Here is a 19429-nt window from a genome sequence, read left to right on the forward strand (position 1 = left end):
TAGAGTCGCCAATCTGTTGGTTATCAAAATTGTTGATTAGAAACCTACGAGCCTTCCTTGCTCGATGCTGGGTATCTAATTGATTTTTGCCAACTTGATGGGATTGATCGATGTGATCCAAATCCCCTACGCTTTTGGCTCCGCTAGACCAAGGCTTGTTCACCCAAATCTTGGATAGCAAAAACTCGGATCCAAGATGATTTATAGCGGATTATAATGCAAAAATAAATTCCTCAAGTGGCAAGTATTTGAGGAAACCTTCTGGACAGTGATTAATGATTATTATTCTTCAACTTTTTACTATTAGAATTGAGTGTTGCTGAAAAGGAAAATTTTTAAACGAATTATTACAAAAAATAAGATCAAATTCTTAAAGGAAAAAGATTAAAGTATTGCCAGCATATGATTTGAAATGAATGAGCAAATTCGTGATCAGTGCCTAAATTTTAATTGGGTAATAGAGTCGAATAAATTTCTTACATACAACTTTATGATACTGATTATATTATATTTATAAATAATTCAGTTATTACGATGCCTCAAATTGTTACATTTTTCACATAGTTAGATCAGTCTATTATGCTTTAACCCTTATATGGACATAATAGATACAAATAAAGAATGATTATATCTTGCAATATTTGTATTTATCAAATCTAAATAGTGATGAACAATTTAAAGTACTTATCGAAATAATAAATTATAAATAAATAAACAACAAAGATCACAAAGGATGAGTCACATATACTCCAACTCTAAAACAAAATGAAAACCTTACAGATTATATTGTTGGAAAATTGGTACTGAAGACACTCTAATTTCAATGCTTCATTCAATACCACTTTAATCCATACAATGCCTGGAAATTATTGCTCAAAATCTGACTTTCACTTGCTTAGTTCAAACTTATCTCTCCCTTTGAAGAAAATTATCAACAATATATATACTTAGAATATATAAAGCCTCTTTTCAAAAGCAGTCTGAATGTTATCGTTGTTTTTTTTTTTTTACACCACATATTTATAGACACTTAAAAGGCACGGGAATGAAAAGGTGCGTCTCTCCAAAGCACCTGCCTACTCTTAATAAAAACAACTACCTGATAACACCATGTAAAAACAAATGTCCATCTTTAAAAACAATAAAATAATTCCAAACTGTCTTATGCCGTTATAGGTGAATAGCAACTTTATTTGGCTAATACTTAAGATTTCATTCAATGAAGACGCCTACATGTAGTTATTCCTTGAACACGTATTGCAACTTGAGTGCTTAATACATCCTCAACGCCCGTATTTCTTAAAATCCACATATTTGTATAAGCGACTACTTCAGGCTAATATTTTGTTCCTAATAACCACAGATGCACTGAGACTTGCTCGACTTTCATACCGCCGTATCAAATAATTATGAGAAATACAAGTACATAAGTGCTCTATCAAGCTTATCTGGAGTTTCCACTTCTATGCATAAGCTCCTCTTTTTTCCATTAATCTCCATTAATCCGGCTCGATGCCTTGGTTTTGCTTCTAAGGTGATCTTCCATCCCGATGTATTCCTGTTACAAACATTTCAAAATATTGTAAGTAAACAATACCAACAATAATTGTATGGACATGCTTACCTGAAAGACCTGCGAATAGCATTTGATGGGAAAGGCAAACATGATTCATGAATTGCTGGAATATGTTTCCATCTTAGAGAACATTCAAACCTGACCTCCATGGACCAAGGACATCCGCAAATTCCTTGTGGTACATAACCATACCTGTCGCTGTGTACAGAATATTAAGAGCAATGACAATATAATCTGATTATTCTGACACAACCGAATCACAAAATATTAATCCTTGTGACATGTACAGGCACATCATGTGTGGCCTATAATCCATTCTATAGGGATTCATCCAATCTTGAATTTCTATTGCTGAAAACTTTTGTAGGTATGTTCACTGTCCCAATGCACAATCTTCATATTACTGGCTGTCTATGATGGCACTTTCCATACTATTTGTTCCAATAAACCTTTTATTTTCTTTATATCTATATACTTGGCAGAATGTATCACTTCATTAGACCAAATTTTATGCTTGTGCGACTGTTGCTTTCATTACATATAACTAGAATTTATTCGCTTTCTTGTTCCTGATATATCACTGCTATAAATATTTATAATATGGTAGTTTCCATATTTTCATTGTCTGGCTGTATATCTCCACTTTATCATCTACTGAAAAATCTTATGAAGGAATTCCAGGAATTCATAGAAATGAAGTCAAAGTTTGAACCACTTCTGAACAGAGTAGTGTAGTTCAGGTTGCTGAATATACAGTGGGGACAAAAATGGTCTCTCTCTCTAATCACAAATCATGGGTTCACCTGCCTATGAGTTGAATCTCACTATTTGCTCCACAGGAAATCTCATATCTTCACATGATAATTTGTTTCATGCATATTCTTGAATCATTAATCAGGTACATAATATTGTTAGATACAGATTACTAAATAAAATCTGAGCAGTGATCAGTAGCAAACAATATGTGTCCTTTGAAACACCATCCTCAGCCCAAAAAACAGTGCTACTATTAATCTGCTACGTAAAATAGAGGCTCCCCATGATGCCTATCTATAAACATATATTAGATTCAAACGAAGTCCTTAAATCTGGAAATTTGGGCTCCATCAGATTGATTGAGCATACAATCGAAGCTATAGCCAATTTGGTCATCTCAGAGACACCAAGAAGGAAGTTAGGGCACAAAAATCTAGAGACACCTGCATGAAGAGACCTCCGACAGGAGCAAAGTTCTGTAGAAAAAATACTTCCAGTAATCAAGAATCAAGCTCCTCGTCGAGATGGAACTTCCAATCAGGAGGAAGAATTCCATCGGGAGAAAGTGTTCCATCAAAAGGAAGTTTCCCATCGAGAGGAAGTGTTCCATCGAGAGGAAGTGTTTCATTGGGAGGAAGAGTTCCATTAGGAGGAAGTGTTCCGTTGGGAGGAAGTATTCCGCTAGGAGGGAAAAAGGCCAACATAATGGCAATAGACAAACAAAAAATGCCAAGGTTCACGAGAGACGGCTCGGAGGACCCCACGCGCCACTATAAAACATGCATAACCATATGGCAAGCCAAGAGAGAAAATGACACAGTTGAATGGCTAAAAGCTTTCCCTGCCACATTAAGGGGTATAGCCATTGACTGGTATACCAATCTAGAGCCAAGAAAGAAAAACACATGGAATAACATCCGCACAACCTTTGAGGAAGAATTCAGACTCCTGAGAGACAATGCTGAAATAGTAACAGAGATTTATAACACAAGGCAAGGGAAGAGTGAATCCGTTAAAGCCTATAGTAGAAGAGTAGAAGAGTTGCTAAGAAAACTTGACAACAAGCCTGCGGATGGACTAAAGAAAAGATGGTTCATTGAAGGATTAACGTCGTCCCTTAGGAAAAAGATGAAAATAGTCCCACCATCAACCTTTGGGGATGCATGTACTCGTGCGATGGACATAGAAAGCGAGAACAAAACTTCCAAGGCAAGAAGGCATGGAAGTGTGAGTGAAAGTTCAGAAGAAAGCGAAGATGAATCCAAAACCATCCAAGCCCTGAGAAAAGACTTGAGGCGACTAATGAAGGAAGTGGCAGGGAGTAAGGAAGAAAAAAAAGAAGGGAGGGAGCTCTAGTGCACCGACTGTGAAAAAGAAGGCCATACAAAAGGAGCATGTCCAAAGAAAGCATTTTGTGAAATTTGTCTGGTACTAGAGCACGCAATTAAAGATTGTCCCTACAATTAAAAAACACAGAGTGCTCAAGTATTCTTTACCCAAGGAGAGCAATCTACACCACCCTCCACCCCTCCAAGGGATACAAACACAAAAGCCTCACTAGGAGGATACAGAAATAACAAAAGAGGAAGTAATGGTTAGACAGAGCTATCTGGTATCAGAGCTATTTCTAGGAATAGCTCTGATACCTTTACCCTAGAAATAGCTCTGATACCACTATAATGGGCACCCACTGGTTATAACTTCATGAAAGACTTTGCAAGAAAGCTCTGATACCACTGTAATGGACACCCAGGAATGCCCAAAAGCTGAACCAACTACTGAAATTATATTAATTCTAAAAATGTTGCAATCAAGTACAAAGAGATGCATTCCAAAGGCCAAACCCTAAGGGAATGACGTCTAGAATGTTACAACAGAGAATGAACGTCCCCTATTGCCAAAAAAGAGTGTGATTCACACATCCAAGCTCTTATCAAATGCAAGTTATAATCATCCGATGCTCAGCAATGAGACTTTCAGCCCTATTTATCCTTTTCTTCATCCTTCTGGAAGGAACTAAAACATTAATTAATTGCAAGAGCTGGAAGCTTCTTCCTTCCAATAATTAATGCATACCCTAGAAATTCCTCCCTGGCAATAATTAATTAAATCACGAGAGGCTTCCGTCCTTCCAATAATTAATACAAACCCTAGAAGCTATTAATACAAAGTCACCTTTTAATTTTAATTGAATGACTTTAAGTTTCTTATCCTCCACTTAGACTTTGGAGAACGTGAAGGCCAAAAGATGGGATCATTACTATAATGGGCACCCACTGGTTATAACTTCGTGAAAGACTTTGCAAGAAAGCTCTGATACCACTGTAGTGGGCAGCTCTGGAAATGCCCAAGAACTAAACCAACTGCTGAAATAATAATAGTTCTCAAAATGATAAAATCAATACATAGCAATGTATTCCAAAGGCCAAACCCCAAGGGAATGACGTCTAGAATGTTACAAGAGAGGATGAACTTCATTATGTATCCAGGGGTGCCCATTTCAGTGGTATCCTAGAAATAGCTCTGATACCACTGAAATGGGCACCCCTGGATGTCATGAACATTACAAATTGTAATGATCCTTCCATTACAGTGGTATCAGAGCTATTTCTAGGAATTTCTAGAGAACACATTAATTATTGGAAGGAGGAAGCTTCTAGCTCTTGCAATTAATTAATGTTTTAGTTCCTTCCAGAAGGATGAAGAAAAGGATAAATAGGGCTGAAAGTTTCATTGCTGATCATCGGATTATTGTATCGGATGATTATAACTTGCAATTGATAAGAGCTTGGATGTGTGAATCACACTCTTTTTTTTGGCAATAGGGGACGTTCATTCTCTGTTGTAACATTCTAGACGTCATTCCCTTAGGGTTTGGCCTTTGGAATACATCTCTTTGTACTTGATTGCAGCATTTTTAGAATTAATATAATTTCAGTAGTTGGTTCAGCTTTTGGGCATTCTTGGGTGTCCATTACAGTGGTATCAGAGCTTGCTTACAAAGTGTTTCACGAAGCTATAACCAGTAGGTGCCTATTACAGTGGTATCAAAGCTATAAGTCCTGCCATCCTGTGGAGATCATATAGATAGCCGGATAAAGATGTATATTAGTCCAGATCAAGATGTGATGTTTAGACAGTTATTGGGTACATTAGAGAAGGGGCAACGTATGCAACAGGAGCAGAATAGGCGAATGGATATGATGTTGCAACTTATGGCTAGAAAGATGGGCATCAACATTGACGATTTGTATGTTGCTCCAGAGCAGAAGGTAGTTGATTCCTCATGTGGGATCGAGACACGTATAGAGCTAGCCAGTTATGATGTTGGTGATGTGGGCTTTTCAGCAGAGTTAGTAGAGACATGTGTGCAAAGTCAGGAGATCACATATGAAGCTTTGTCGGGAGATGGTGCTGCAGTAATAGTGGGATTAGGAGAACATGAGGATACTATCATATCAACAACCACTTTTGTGTCAGTTGAACCATCCAATGGGGAGTTTAATGGTATAAATGCAGTGGTTGATGTATTTTCAAATGAAGCCACACATGTTGATGATTATGTTTTTTCATCAACTACAAATTTGATTCAGTTTTCTGTTGTAGCAGTTAATGTTGTTCCTATGTCCATATATTTCGATGCGGCAACACCTATTGTTGATATAGTTAGCATGAGTACATATGGTTCACCTGCAGTTACATCTTTTTCAATGCATGATGGTGATAATATGCATTCCAATCCAATATATATTATGTGGATGGATACAGGGAAGAAGACGTTTCATAGATCTTCTATGGAGTTGCCTTATGGTGACATTCTGACTTCATCAGCACAAGTTTTGAATGCTAGGCTACAGGGATTGGTCTTGATGATGTGGGTTTGCATTTGGTTTAACTTCCATATGGATATCACATATTGGGATCCAGGTGGAGGTTGGAGTTCATTATGTTACTTAATTGCTTGAGGACGAGCAATTTCAAAGAGGGCGGATTTGTAATGATCCCATCTTTTGGCCTTCACATTCCCAAAGTCTAAGTGGAGGATAAGAAGAAATTAAATTAATTTCTTATAAAGTCATTCAATTAAAATTAAAAAGTGACTTTGTATTTAATTAATTTAATTATTAATTACAAGGGAGTAGCTTCTAGGGTATGTATTAATTATTGGAAGGACGGAAGTCTCTCGTGATTTAATTATTGCCAGGGAGGAATTTCTAGAGAACACATTAATTATTGGAAGGAGGAAGCTTCTAGCTCTTGCAATTAATTAATGTTTTAGTTCCTTCTAGAAGGATGAAGAAAAGGATAAATAGGGCTGAAAGTTTCATTGCTGATCATCGGATTATTGTATCGGATGATGATAACTTGCATTTGATAAGAGCTTGGATGTGTGAATCACACTCTTTTTTTTGGCAATAGGGGACGTTCATTCTCTGTTGTAACATTCTAGACGTCATTCCCTTAGGGTTTGGCCTTTGGAATACATCTCTTTGTACTTGATTGCAGCATTTTTAGAATTAATATAATTTCAGTAGTCGGTTCAGCTTTTGGGCATTCTTGGGTGTCCATTACATAATAATAGCAACAACAACATCAATAACAACACATCGCAGCGAGCAATCCAGTATGATTCTAAGGGGAGACCGATGATCCAATGTATAAGGTGCAATAAATGGGGACATTGTGCACAAGATTGCTAGGACGGAGGGTAGAATGGAGGAATGTTGTGTAAATAGTGTGGGCTAGGCAATCATGAGCATGCAAATTTCTTGAGATAGAAGGGGGCAAATATGTTAGACATTAAAGATCTAGAAGACGAAATTCTTGCGTCCACGAGGATGCAAGCCAAAAAATTAGCCTATCCAAATGCTACAACATAGACGGAAAGATTTTAGGAAGCAGCAAAGGACATTCAAGATAGCATGGGAGAGGAAGGGAAGACAAGGCCGGAAAAATCTATTTTGGGTAGAGGTGTACCAAATATTGTGAGGAAAGTACTGGAAACCACCATTCTAGTGAAAATTGTTGATTTATTGGAAATATTACCCTAGTTGCAGGTAGTATTAACACAGGGGTAAGCTTAAGAGGGTCAACTTCTAAGAAAGAGAACGAAGGAGAAGCACAGATAGAAAACAATACCCTATTCACTATAGGAACGGGGAGAACACTAACCGTAGTAGAAATGGAGATATTAAGGTACAAGCTTTCAAATACTATTGTTAATGGAGGTTCCAGCGTAAATGTTTTATCTGAAAAAATGTGGAAGGCAATAGGAAAACCCACACTCTAGCCACCTACATTTCAACTAGTGGGAGCGGACCAACATGGAATTAAGACTATAGGGACCCTAATGGGACAAAAAGTCATAGTCGGTACTCAACAATTTTTCCTTGATTTTGTGGTTATTACTTTAGAGAAGAAAGGGTATGATGCCTTATTAGGAAGAGGATGGCTAGTTACAACAAAAGCCAACCATAATTGGAAACGGAACACTATCTATTGAATCAGAAAGAAGAAAGTACATCATAGGCCTAAAGAACCAAGCAGTAAGTTAGGACATGGCATTAGACTCAGAGGGGGAAGACTATGAAGGGATGGAACTAGATGAGGAAGGAGTGCTCAGGTTGGGGGAATGCTCAAACGACGAAATAAGTTCCCTTAATGGATTATTCTTATAGCAAATGGGACGCTATGAATTTTTTCACACAGAATGTAATACGTTGCAAATACAAGAATCGAAGTCAGGAAAGATACCCAGAGGGATATACAGAGTACAAAGAAGGTGCGAGAACCCTTAGACCAGCACACATCTTTGAGACCAGCACACATCTTTGAGAAAGAGGCGGAATATAAGAAGCCAAACTAGCCTCATACATTAATTCATAAGTACGAGCCCTGGAAGAAGGAACGAATTAAGGAAAGGGAGAACATAGGTGTACGAAGGACACAGTTGTCTAGGAATAGACAGGTATGGATGATCATACGAAGGAGGCAAGCGTGGGTATAGATGGCCGCACAAAGAACGTAGTAGGAGGAGGTGGTCATACAATGAGAGGTACGGACGGCCATACGAGGAAGAAGGAAAAGGAGGCATCTACGTACAACTGTACGAGGACAGAGGAGGCACATACGGACAAGAAGGAGGAGGTCGTATGGGGGAGCGTCGTACGAGAGGCAAAAAGGGTTGTACGAGGGAGTACAATAGCAGTACAAAAGCGACAAGGGTTGTATGAGCACAAACAGTCGTACACAGGCAAAGGGAAAGAGTGTGGTATGTGTTGCCAAACTAGTAGTACGAAAGAATCAGCTTGTCGTACGAACACAATCGTATCGCTATTACTATACCCTCCTAGCTGTACAAAGTCGTACGTAGACAGGCATTTCTAGGGGATGGACAAATTGTGTTTGTTGTACCGGCAAAGGTATTATTCTGAGGGGTAAAAAGATGTATTGTCCATGCGGCAGGAGGAAACAGTTGGAGCACATAGTCACTTCAAACACATTTGGAATCGACACTGCCACAAAATGGTGAAATTAAGTATAGGAAACCTGAGCAGAGGGAACATCATTGATTCCAAAAAGAAGAAACCAATGACACTGAAAGCTAAGGAGGTAAGGAAGATGACAAAGGACAAGGGTAAAATGGCACAAAAGATCACTACTGAGAATATTTCTTTTGAAAGCGTCAAGGGCAGCGAATGCCGCACTTGGTGGGAGTTGGAACGGACTACTCTTCAAGACAAATGGAAGGCTGAAAATGAGGCTGTCGTCGGTAGAGATTGTGTAGCCGACGGAGTGATGTTGTCAGTAAACATTGGGTAGCGGACGAGTAGATTAGCATTGTCATGTAGCCAACGAACCCCTTCGGGAAGGTTCGGCGGAAGTATATATACCCCATCTAAGATCATTGTATATCATCATTTTGGAAGCATTATGTAATATCTTGGCGTATGCAAATAATAAAAGGAGTACTACTATTCTTGTTCATTGTCTGTATGCATTAATCTATTTACCCATACGGTAAACATTTGGACACAGCGCTTCTTTTAAAGGAAGCCGTAGAGGTTAATACATGAATTCAGAAGGATTTGAGCATCCAGATGGATCAAGTGTATGAATTGCGCCGGCAGTAGCATTCTTTAGGATCACAACCTCCTCTCTAGCATATATTCCTTCTATATTGTATATTGTGGTCTCCTATTTTTGTTAGTTTTTGAAGTCACCAGGAGACGACTTTTCTTTTGGGGGGGATGATGTCGTCGGTAGAGATTGTGTAGCCGACAAGGTGATGTCATCGGTAAGCATTGGGTAGCTGACAGGTAGATTAGCATTGTCATGTAGCCGACGGACCCCTTCAGGAAGGTTCGGCGGGAAGTATATATACCCCATCTGAGATCATTGTAAATCATCATTTTGGAAGCATTATGTAGTCTCTTGGCATATTCGAATAATAAAAGGAGTATTGTTGTTCTTGTTCATTGTCTGTATGCATTAATCTATTTACCCATACAGTAAACAGTGGCCATGGAAGAGGCATGAGAATAGAAAAAACTAACTTGGGAAATAGGATCACCGCAGCAAAGGCAAAGAAGATGGACGCCTTGCGGGTACTACAAAGAGTTTGGGCAAAACAAAAGGCAGTTGAATGCGACCTGCAATAGCTCTGGGGAGCTCCGAGTATAGGGATGTCTTCCCAACCCTCTTCCTAAAGTCCAATTTTTGTTCTAGTGAGTTTGGTAGTCGTTTGGAAGATGACTTCTTTTTTTGTGGGGGGGTAGATATAGTAGAGAATAAAGTAATATTGTATTTAGCACTTGTCAAGCTTGAATGGGTTGGGTAGTCAGGTGGTGAGGGAATGCGTCGGTTGGTCTTCCTAACCAACCGACCCTTTTATAAGCACTTGGAATATTGATAATGGATTCATGATAGTTTGGTATGAATAAAGTAAATCATTCTCTTGCCATTCTGATATTGTGGTAATGAGGCACATGCTATGTTATCACTCTGTAGGTATATATCTTGTTATCCTGTGAATGTAAGTAGTATTTCCATTCTACAACAAGATGAGGATATTGCCTATGGGCTTCAAACGAAGGGACATGACAAAATGAAATGATGAAAGAATGGTAACAAATCTCAACATATGAGAGAACAAGTTTTCTTATCGCATTTAAACTACGGTACTAGGGCATCATTGTGTTTCATCGCCTAAATATGTCATTTGAATTAGAAATGGATTTCATACACACACGAAGGTATCACTAACTCACGACAAATTAGAATTGTTTGCAAATAGTCTCTGTTCTATCCATTATCATCTAAATTGTATGTTGCTCAATATTGTTTTCAAATGCTCAAGCCATATCCAATATGATCCAGAAACAAGGAAGTACTTTCACACAACTGCCATGGGCTAGTTCCCACGTTAATGATAATATTTAGGGTGTATTTAAGATATCCACCATAGGCATAAAAGTCGAGCATGAACACATAATGATTGGCTATTATCTATAGTGCATGTTGTGAGATAGAAGTATCTATAACCTAGAATGAATAGATTTCCTTCCTTGAGAAGACGTCTATTTGAGGCAATCTATGAAGCTGCACATATGCAATTTTGTATCCTTCCACATTTTGCATTTACCTCTTGCCTTTTTTGTTGAAATGATAGCTTCGGTCAAATAATTATGGATGATAATTATCAATAGAATGATATGATTATATGCATGAGTATATATCAATATACATTGTGTGTGTGTGTGTGTCTATGTGTACATATTAAATGTATAATCAGATATCACTATATTGATCATATTTATAAATATAATTATCATCGATAAATGATCGAATTATCATTTATATTGTTCCAAGTATAATATGGTTTTTTCCTTCATGTGATATGATTGATTTCTTTTGTTCAAAATTGTATGTCAGTATTATGTCCCCAGTACTCACTCTTTTTAAATAATTAAATCACACTGCCCAGCTATTGGAGGAGCAATAATTGCATGACACACAGCCGTGGCCTTTGTATATAAGAACTTTTAGAATATTCAAACAATGACAAGGCAGTATGAATTGGCTCACATCAATAGGTGAAGTAGACAAGTAGGTAGCTTTAGCAGACACCCAACCAGCTCAAGAAGACAACCAAGTAGCTCCGCAAAACAATCAACCAGCTCAAGCAACCAGACAGCTCAAGCATGCAACCAAGCAGGTCATTCAAATTCTGTATTATTTTGAGTAATCCTCAATAATGTATATGACCTTGATCATCAACCTTCGACATCAATGACAAAAAAAAATTCAACAGAATATTCCACCTTGCTGTTTATTTACATGTTATATGTTTTTAACTTGCTTCATATAATGCTCGTATATAATATGACACATGAGTATTCCCTTAACGGTTCTTATCCATTGGGATGTCTCATTTTGGAGGGGAGACATGATAAATATGAAGGATTGCAAGTAGCTAGGAAGCCACGTGGGTAGAGCCACCCAAGTGGGGCTGGGAGCCCAGATGAAGGTTGATATTCCAAGCTCATGGGCTGGGTGGAATGGATCAAGGCGCCTTGTAGTGTCTTCCAAATTTCCAATCAGTGCTCCATAGTGATGATAAGTTGGATAGATGGATCACAAGGGAATCCCATATGTTCAATATTATAGTAGTGAATTGGAATCCTATTAGTGTAATATTGGATTATATGTTTATTTATCTTGTGATACTAACCTCTTTGTAGGACCTGTATCAGGATACTAAAGTGGCGATTACCATTCCCAAACATTATTCAAACCCTAAAAGAATGTTTTAGGGCAGACTAAATCCCAGTATTACAACATATAGAAATGATCACTGATAGTAAACTGTTTTAAGCTCTCTATGCTATAGTCATAACTAAAGAGATGAATCAAGCAAGCAAAGATTCACAAGACAGGAAATAATCATATAAAAGAGAAGGCCAACTGCAAAAACAATCTGCCAAGTAACATAAACTTCTGAGTTCAAATTCTTTAAAGAATTGTACCTTAGCATCATTTTCATCTTTACCTTTATTTTTTTCATTCTGTTAACTGTGTCTACATATTCAACCTTTTTGATCTTCATTTTTGCAAGTCTGTCTCAGAAGTTGTGTTCCTGTTAAGGTTGCATTATATTGCTGCTTCTTTATCTCTATTGCAAACTGAATGCCCATCTTCAGTTTCTTTTTGGATCTGCTTAGCTTCTTGTTTAATAGTTCTATCTCTATGTGCATCCTTGATCAGCTTGCTCATTGACCAGTTATGTTATCCAAGGCTTTTCACATGCCTATTTATATATATGTCCAAGTATTGATGCTTACCTTGTACAATTGTCTTTAAAGCTTGTTTGTCATTATAGCTTAGCTTATTGATTGACCCTTGCATAAGATTGGTGTGCCCAACACCATGATATTACCTCCCTTTATCCTGTTGGTATCGCTGTCTGCCAGTTGGCATTTTGATATAGTCCTTTAACACCCTCTCTCCCTTTTTCTTGATGGTACCACTACCTGCCAGTTTGCATTTTGATATAGTTTTTTAACACTTTTCTATGTGTGGATCATTTTTTTTGTAATTTTTGAGTTCAATTGAAGCGATTTTTTTCCTTTGTAGTTTTGAGATATAACCTCAGTTGTAGATATAATGAATAAAGGTGAAGAAGGGTTTATAAAGGATTTGTGCTGAAATCTACAATTGTAATATAATGGATACGATACATTTTGTACTGGTTTGAGAAAGACATGATGCTTGCAGCAGAGATAAGGTAATTAGAAGTGTCAAGGGAATTTGGTGCTTGAATCATTTAGCTGTAGGCGGATATAAAGATAATAGGAATGCAAATTTCCATTCAACAGACCTTTGGGAGCCTTGAATTAAGGTAGAAATAGACGTAGTATCGATCCCAATTTTATCAAAGATATTCATCAGAAGATCATAGTACACACACCTAATCATTTAGATTATAGGTGCTATTTTTTCTTGAGTTTTATTTATTTGGAGAGAAATGTTATGCTTATTATTTTGTTGTCTTCATTGGAATTTTAGGGCTAATGATTTGGCTGCACTACAAGCTATTTTGATAGACCAACCTAATATTCCTTCAGATGAAGGTATTTTATGTTATGTTCTTTAAACACACATTATTTGTTTACATGGTACACCGACATGCCAATTTAGTTAGCATGTCCATGATCCAAATTGTCATTTGGGATATAAATTCAAATTATTCAAGATTCTTTACAATTTTGTCACTTGAAATGGGAAATAAATATATTATGTTTTGGATTTTTTACAGTACAATTTATTTTTAACATTATATTTGCGGAGGAAATATCTTAACCTGATAATGAGTTGTTGAACATACCATAAGGTCAGTAGATTGTTTGAGGCAGAAGTTCTAGACATTTCTATTTTATTAATAAAGTGCATATAAAATTTGTGTTGCAAGCATGCATGACCTTGTTGCTCTCTGGAAGTGCAGAAACATGGAACTGGGTTCAAATAGTTGTTGAAAGATCAATATAAGATGCAAAAGGCAGGATGTCCAAGGGGATATCTATTTATCCCTCTAGAGTGTTAGACCCAGTTGAGCATAATCCTATGCATCTTAGACAAACAAGTGTTCTTTTGCTTGCTCAAGCCAGTCATGTACAATGTATTGATGAAAAATTCTTTATGAATTATTTAATTCATTGAAGCCTATCTACTTTGGATTCACTGCTTTTGTTTCCTATCCAAGTTTATGGCAATTGGTAACGTCAATTTATTTTTGAATTGGCAAAAAGTGCTTCAAATATGATTTTCGAGGAACAAAATTTCACTTATATAGTCATATCATCTGAGCATAGTGCTTAGCTAAGCACATTCTCTCAATAGAAGGAAACTGTTGGGTATTCCATCATTCAGCCCACGTAGATGATTTTCTTTGTTATAATTTGTTATTGTTTGTATTTGGGTGGTTATAATTTATTAGCCTATTTAGGCTTATACTCGTTATTTGTTGAACCTGTGACTACATGGTTAATCATCATCCACATTTATAAATATTTCTCATAATACAATTTATGGAATTGGATTGCTTCACAAATTCTGATATGGTATCAGAGCAGGATCGTTTCCTTGGCTATTTTTAATGATGCTGCTAATCTTGAGATATCTCTGATCTATTAATGTAAAGCCTAAGTGCTGCATATGTAGGAAAATTGAATATTGATGCTGAAGCTTGAAATTGAGAAGACCAGTTTTCTTCCAACAGATCAGGCATCTTCCTTCATTGTTGGTGCTTTCATTTTGGCATAGCGATTACTGTTTTTTTTCGAAGGCTTTCCTGACCTGTTCACAACTCTGGAGGAAATTTCATATATTCCTGCATATTTAACTTGCTATTGCCCATTAAAGCAAGAATCATACCACTAGACAGTATTTGTATGTGTTGTATTTGTTTGCTCATGTCATATTTGTTCTTATTTGTGGTTTTGATTAATGATGGTTGTGTCTTGCTGAAAGTGGTACATCCTCTTTTCGAAGTGTAAGTGACAGATTTTGCAGAAATCAAGCAAGCTTCACCCTATTCTCTAGACATAATCTATCCTTGCAGAGGCTCGTTTACTGTGATTGGCGGCTTCTTATTGACTGATGGCTTGAATCCCATTGAGTAGGATCTGTGGCTTTGTGATTCTCCATGGATCAGAAACATTGCTGGTTTGATCAATAATGCTAACAAGTTTAGGTTTTTTCTTTGATCAATAATGCCGACAAGTTCAGGTTCTTTCTTCCTGGGGGAATTGAAGTTTTGCATACCATCCGTGCAACATTTCCTGTGCAGAATGCATTTTGCAGCACTTTATCATCCCAGTCTGGGAGCCTGAGATAATTGTGGATGATTACAACTTGTTTGAGAGAGCTTATCGAAACTATGGCATTGTCATTAGATCTGTGATTTGAAGATAAGATTATTCTCTTTAATATTCATAGTTTTGATACATTCAATTTGTATGTCTATGCATATAAGACAGTGATTGTGAGAGTTGTTATTTTTAGTTTTATTTTTCAAGTTGTCATAAATAATCAAGAAAAAGAGGATTTTTTTTCTTTTTGAACTTTTATAAAAATTGAACTCTCTAGACTTGTCAAAACCTAGTATATTCTACAATCATAACTCCTGGTTTATAGTCAATATGAAGAGTCTGTCTTACAAATAGGAAAAAATGTTTCAAATAATCATTACATCTGTGGCGAATCACTGATGTGGGTGATTAGAAATTAGAAAAATAGCATCTAGTTGAATGAATGGCAGCAATGTCTCCAAATTTTATTCTTCCTGATTCTCAGCTATTGCATGGAAAAGCAAGCTCAAGACTCATCTTGATTTTGAGGAAGTTTGGGATGTGATCAATGGTACCAAAACACGTCACCAAGTATATGTTGATGAAAAACAAAATTTGATCAGGATGACAAAAAGGAAAAATTGATCCCTTTGTTTAGTGTGTATGCTGAAATTGAGCCCTTTATCTATGACACATCCGCAACCTCAGATGGATGGGACAAGCTCAAGATGGTGTATGAGGTGAAGAATCAAAATCAGATCTTGAATTTGTAGAGTCAGCTACTCAACTTGAAGATGAAGAATAGAAAACATTTGGAATCCTTTCTCAAGAGGATTATTGAGTTGAGGGTTTCCCTACAAGCATTTGGAGAAACAATTTACGATGTATTATTAGTGCCTTTGTGTTCTATAGGCACTACACTCCAAATACAAGATTTTTCTATAAGCTTTGATTGTCACAAAGACTACACACACATTTGAGAAGCTTGTAAATCTTCCTCAATAATAAGAGTCTCCTAGCCAAGATCATGATGAGGAGGATCATGCCATGACTACGTGTCATAAAAGCAAAAGTCACGTGAAACTGTTCCATGGACCTCCTAAATATGGTAATTTATCCAAACCTCAAAACAAATGTCCAATATGTGATTAAGTTGGGCATGATGTGAAAAATTGATGGTACAACTCCTTGAACAAAGGATTATCCAACAAACTGGCTCCAAAGTAGCCATTCTCAAGTGACAAACCACAATGGTAATAGCAGGACATGTAGAAATGACAAAGCAATGTTGCTGAAGTTGAAGGTCTCCAAATGAGGAACATGCTTTCAACCCATACTATAGAAGATGGTTCACAATCTACCTCTACATTGTATGTGGGCTTAGGTGTTACCTTTAATATGAGTTTTGTTCCACGATGCCCCATATACTACGAGATTAGAGAGAGATTTTACTATTTGTTTAGAGATTGCAAATCCCTCTCGAATTTTTTCAAGTACACCGATCAGCGTTGCATTGCACTCTATCTCCGTGAGTCCTTACAGCTTCGTGAGCATACTTTACAGCTTTCATTTCCCAGGAGTCAGACCCAAGCACAGCTTATTACGACCTTCTTCTCGCCCTTAACTCCAGCTCGGGGTGTGAAGCAATCGTACAATTTCCCTAACACGGGTTGTTCCAGATTGGTGAGACCTCGTAGGGGACCTTTTTGCCAGCGACACTCCTCTCGTGGCACTCAGCTTCATCACAGGGCTTCTGGTAGCCGCACAGATCAGTCACTGTTGGACTTTTTCCCTGTGAAGACGAATACCTAATCTTTTCCATGAGGTTTCCTGCTTTCTTCTTTTGTTGTGCTCGTTCTTTTTTGGACATCGTTTGGTGCTCCAATTGTCTGCTTTTTCCTTGTTGTAAGCTTCCAGTGCCATAGACCCACGTTGTGGTCTTTTGTTGGACATTAATAAATTTATCTTATCTATCTTATCCACTACAACATACAGAGTCAAACACTTAGTGTTTTGAAGTGAAAAACTAATACTCAATCCTTATTATGACTGATGCTTCTTACACTATTTTAGAACTCTTAAAAATGAGTAGACTATAAATTTTATTGTAAGATTATAAATATACACACAAAATATACTATTCTATTTTTTCCCAAGATCTGTGAATTTTATATCTATTATTCAAAACATATATACAACAATAGTTACATGTGTTCCGTTGTTTGAGGACTCCTCATGGATGGAATACCTTATATACAAAATGACAATAATGTAAGAATATAAATGTGCATATATAATCATATTATATTGAAATAAAAATCTAAATTACTAAAAACAAGTTCTATAAGTTCTTTAAACTATTAAATCACTTAAAAATAGTTAAATACCTTGACTCTTTGTGATTTATTTGATATTCATCACGTGCATGGTACTTCCTTAGAATGACTACATGTTCTACCACAGAATAATGATAAGGTGCCGCCCAATTCACATTTGTAGTGGACTACACTAGTTAAGAAATATCAAAATATAAACTGATATGTTTAGTTAATCACATTATAAATGATATACATACAATAAACAAGATATGCACGTGAAAAATCAATCAAGTTTAGGTCAAATTCAATGATCAAAATAGTGTTGTGACGAATCCATCTAAATGTATACTTTGTTATCAAGTCAAATATGCATTAGTATTAATATCTAAGTATGCACAATATCATGGGGGCCAAAATAAACCCTTTAGTGGAAATGAAATTTCATGAAACTAGAGTTAGGCAACTTGATCTAAAAAAATTGATAGGCTATCAGTCTTATATCAAATATATAATAAGAGGACATGTAGGAAAGTGAATTTAGTTTCTAAGCTATTGGTTATTGTTAAATGATTAATTTATTTGGTGAAAATTTTGGTTTGTATATTTTAAGAAAAAGATAAGTAGGTGTATGTTTTACCAAACCACAATCAAATGATTTTTTTTTTTTTGTCAGATTTTATATATAAGTAGAAGACTCATTTCTAATGTGACATATTTTTGTGTAATTTTTTTCTAAATAAATAACTATCCTTTTTTTACTATAGCTTTTTTGGCAAATAAAAACACGTGTTTAGCCACTATAATCTAGTCAAGCCTTAATAAAATAAAATAAAATTCTTATAGTATGCAAAGCATAAAATGTGATGCATGTTTTGGATTTCAAGCCTTATATCATTTAAAAGGTAAAGATGTAATGTGGTTTCACAACATAAACCCCATTTCAGACACTTTCCTAAAATAGTGAATCCCTTTTCTCTTTTGGAGTCCTTTACTTTTCTTTGATTCGGTCACTTTTACTTTCGTGATGCATTAAATTATACTCACTTCTAACTATCCCCAATAGTTGGTTATATTATTAAGTAATCTATGCCAATCCTTTTGGGTCTTTCAAGTTTTTATGGTTTCATTTTTTTTTTTTTTGTTTTAGCTTTTGGTTTCCACTTTTTATTTAGGTCTTTATCTTTTTTAGACCTTTGAAGGTATTGACTTTTCAGAGATTTGAAGATTCGATAACCTTGATTGCCATTTGTCTTATTTTGGTTTTTGGTCAATCTTTCAAAAAAAATGGACTTGTTAGATATCCAATGTCCTATATATCAGACATGTCCAAAGGACCAGGAAGTCCTCTTCAAGCATCTTTTATTCTTGACTAAGTCAAATTAGTTGTCAGAGATGTGAACCTGTTGGACTCTAACAAGTCTAACAACACCAAAGGTCTAATTCTTGGTGATCATGTCTAGTTGTTTAGAGTTTCAAACTTTGCAACTCTGCAATGAAGGTTTCAAGTCTAAAGTCAAGGTATGGTCCCATGAGGGGGGCTTAAGCTCTATTTTTAAGGAAGCGGGTAGTCTCATGAGCGAAATATAATGCTGCTATGGGATTATTCAGAATCTTCTAAAAAGTAGAAGCCCCTCATTTTTAGGAATTAGGTGAAAAAGGGGTGGGGTTGGAAATAGCCCCACCAACTTAGGAATGCTTTTTCCACTTGTCAATAATCTAAATTTTAGTTTTTTAAGTAAAATGTAGTTTTAGAGGGAATTTAAATTTTTAGCTTATTTTTAAACCTTCCTTAAATTTTGAAACTAAAATATTGATCATAAATCATGGGACCACTAGCTTTAAAATATTCCCTAGAAAGTAGCAAGAGGCTTCTGCTCTATTTTGTAGGAAGCCCCCTTCTATGGGACCCCACCCTCATTGACATCATCTCA

At 36.4% G+C, this 19429-nt stretch overlaps 1 protein-coding gene across 6 annotated transcripts in view; it reads left to right on the plus strand.

Annotated features, from left to right (window-relative positions):
- LOC149545768 (Pentatricopeptide repeat (PPR) superfamily protein) overlaps nucleotides 1-14441 on the plus strand; it is a 242033-nt gene extending 227592 nt beyond the window's left edge. For 4 of the 6 annotated variants that reach the window (XM_089790817.1, XM_089790815.1, XM_089790816.1 and 1 more), the window contains 3 exons: nucleotides 13400-13464; nucleotides 13650-13724; nucleotides 13836-14441. In XM_089790817.1, the coding sequence (XP_089646943.1) occupies nucleotides 13400-13464; nucleotides 13650-13693 (109 nt within the window). In that variant the 3' untranslated portion in view covers nucleotides 13694-13724; nucleotides 13836-14441. The remainder of the gene's footprint in view (nucleotides 1-13399; nucleotides 13465-13649; nucleotides 13725-13835) is intronic. The other 2 variants (XM_089790819.1, XM_089790820.1) reach the window with 2 other exon arrangements.
- Nucleotides 14442-19429: the final 4988 nt, after the last annotated feature.

This window comes from Cupressus sempervirens, chromosome 7 (assembly GCF_028749045.1).
Source record: "Cupressus sempervirens isolate cs-2001-9-10 chromosome 7, ASM2874904v1, whole genome shotgun sequence".
Taxonomy (NCBI): domain Eukaryota; kingdom Viridiplantae; phylum Streptophyta; class Pinopsida; order Cupressales; family Cupressaceae; genus Cupressus; species Cupressus sempervirens.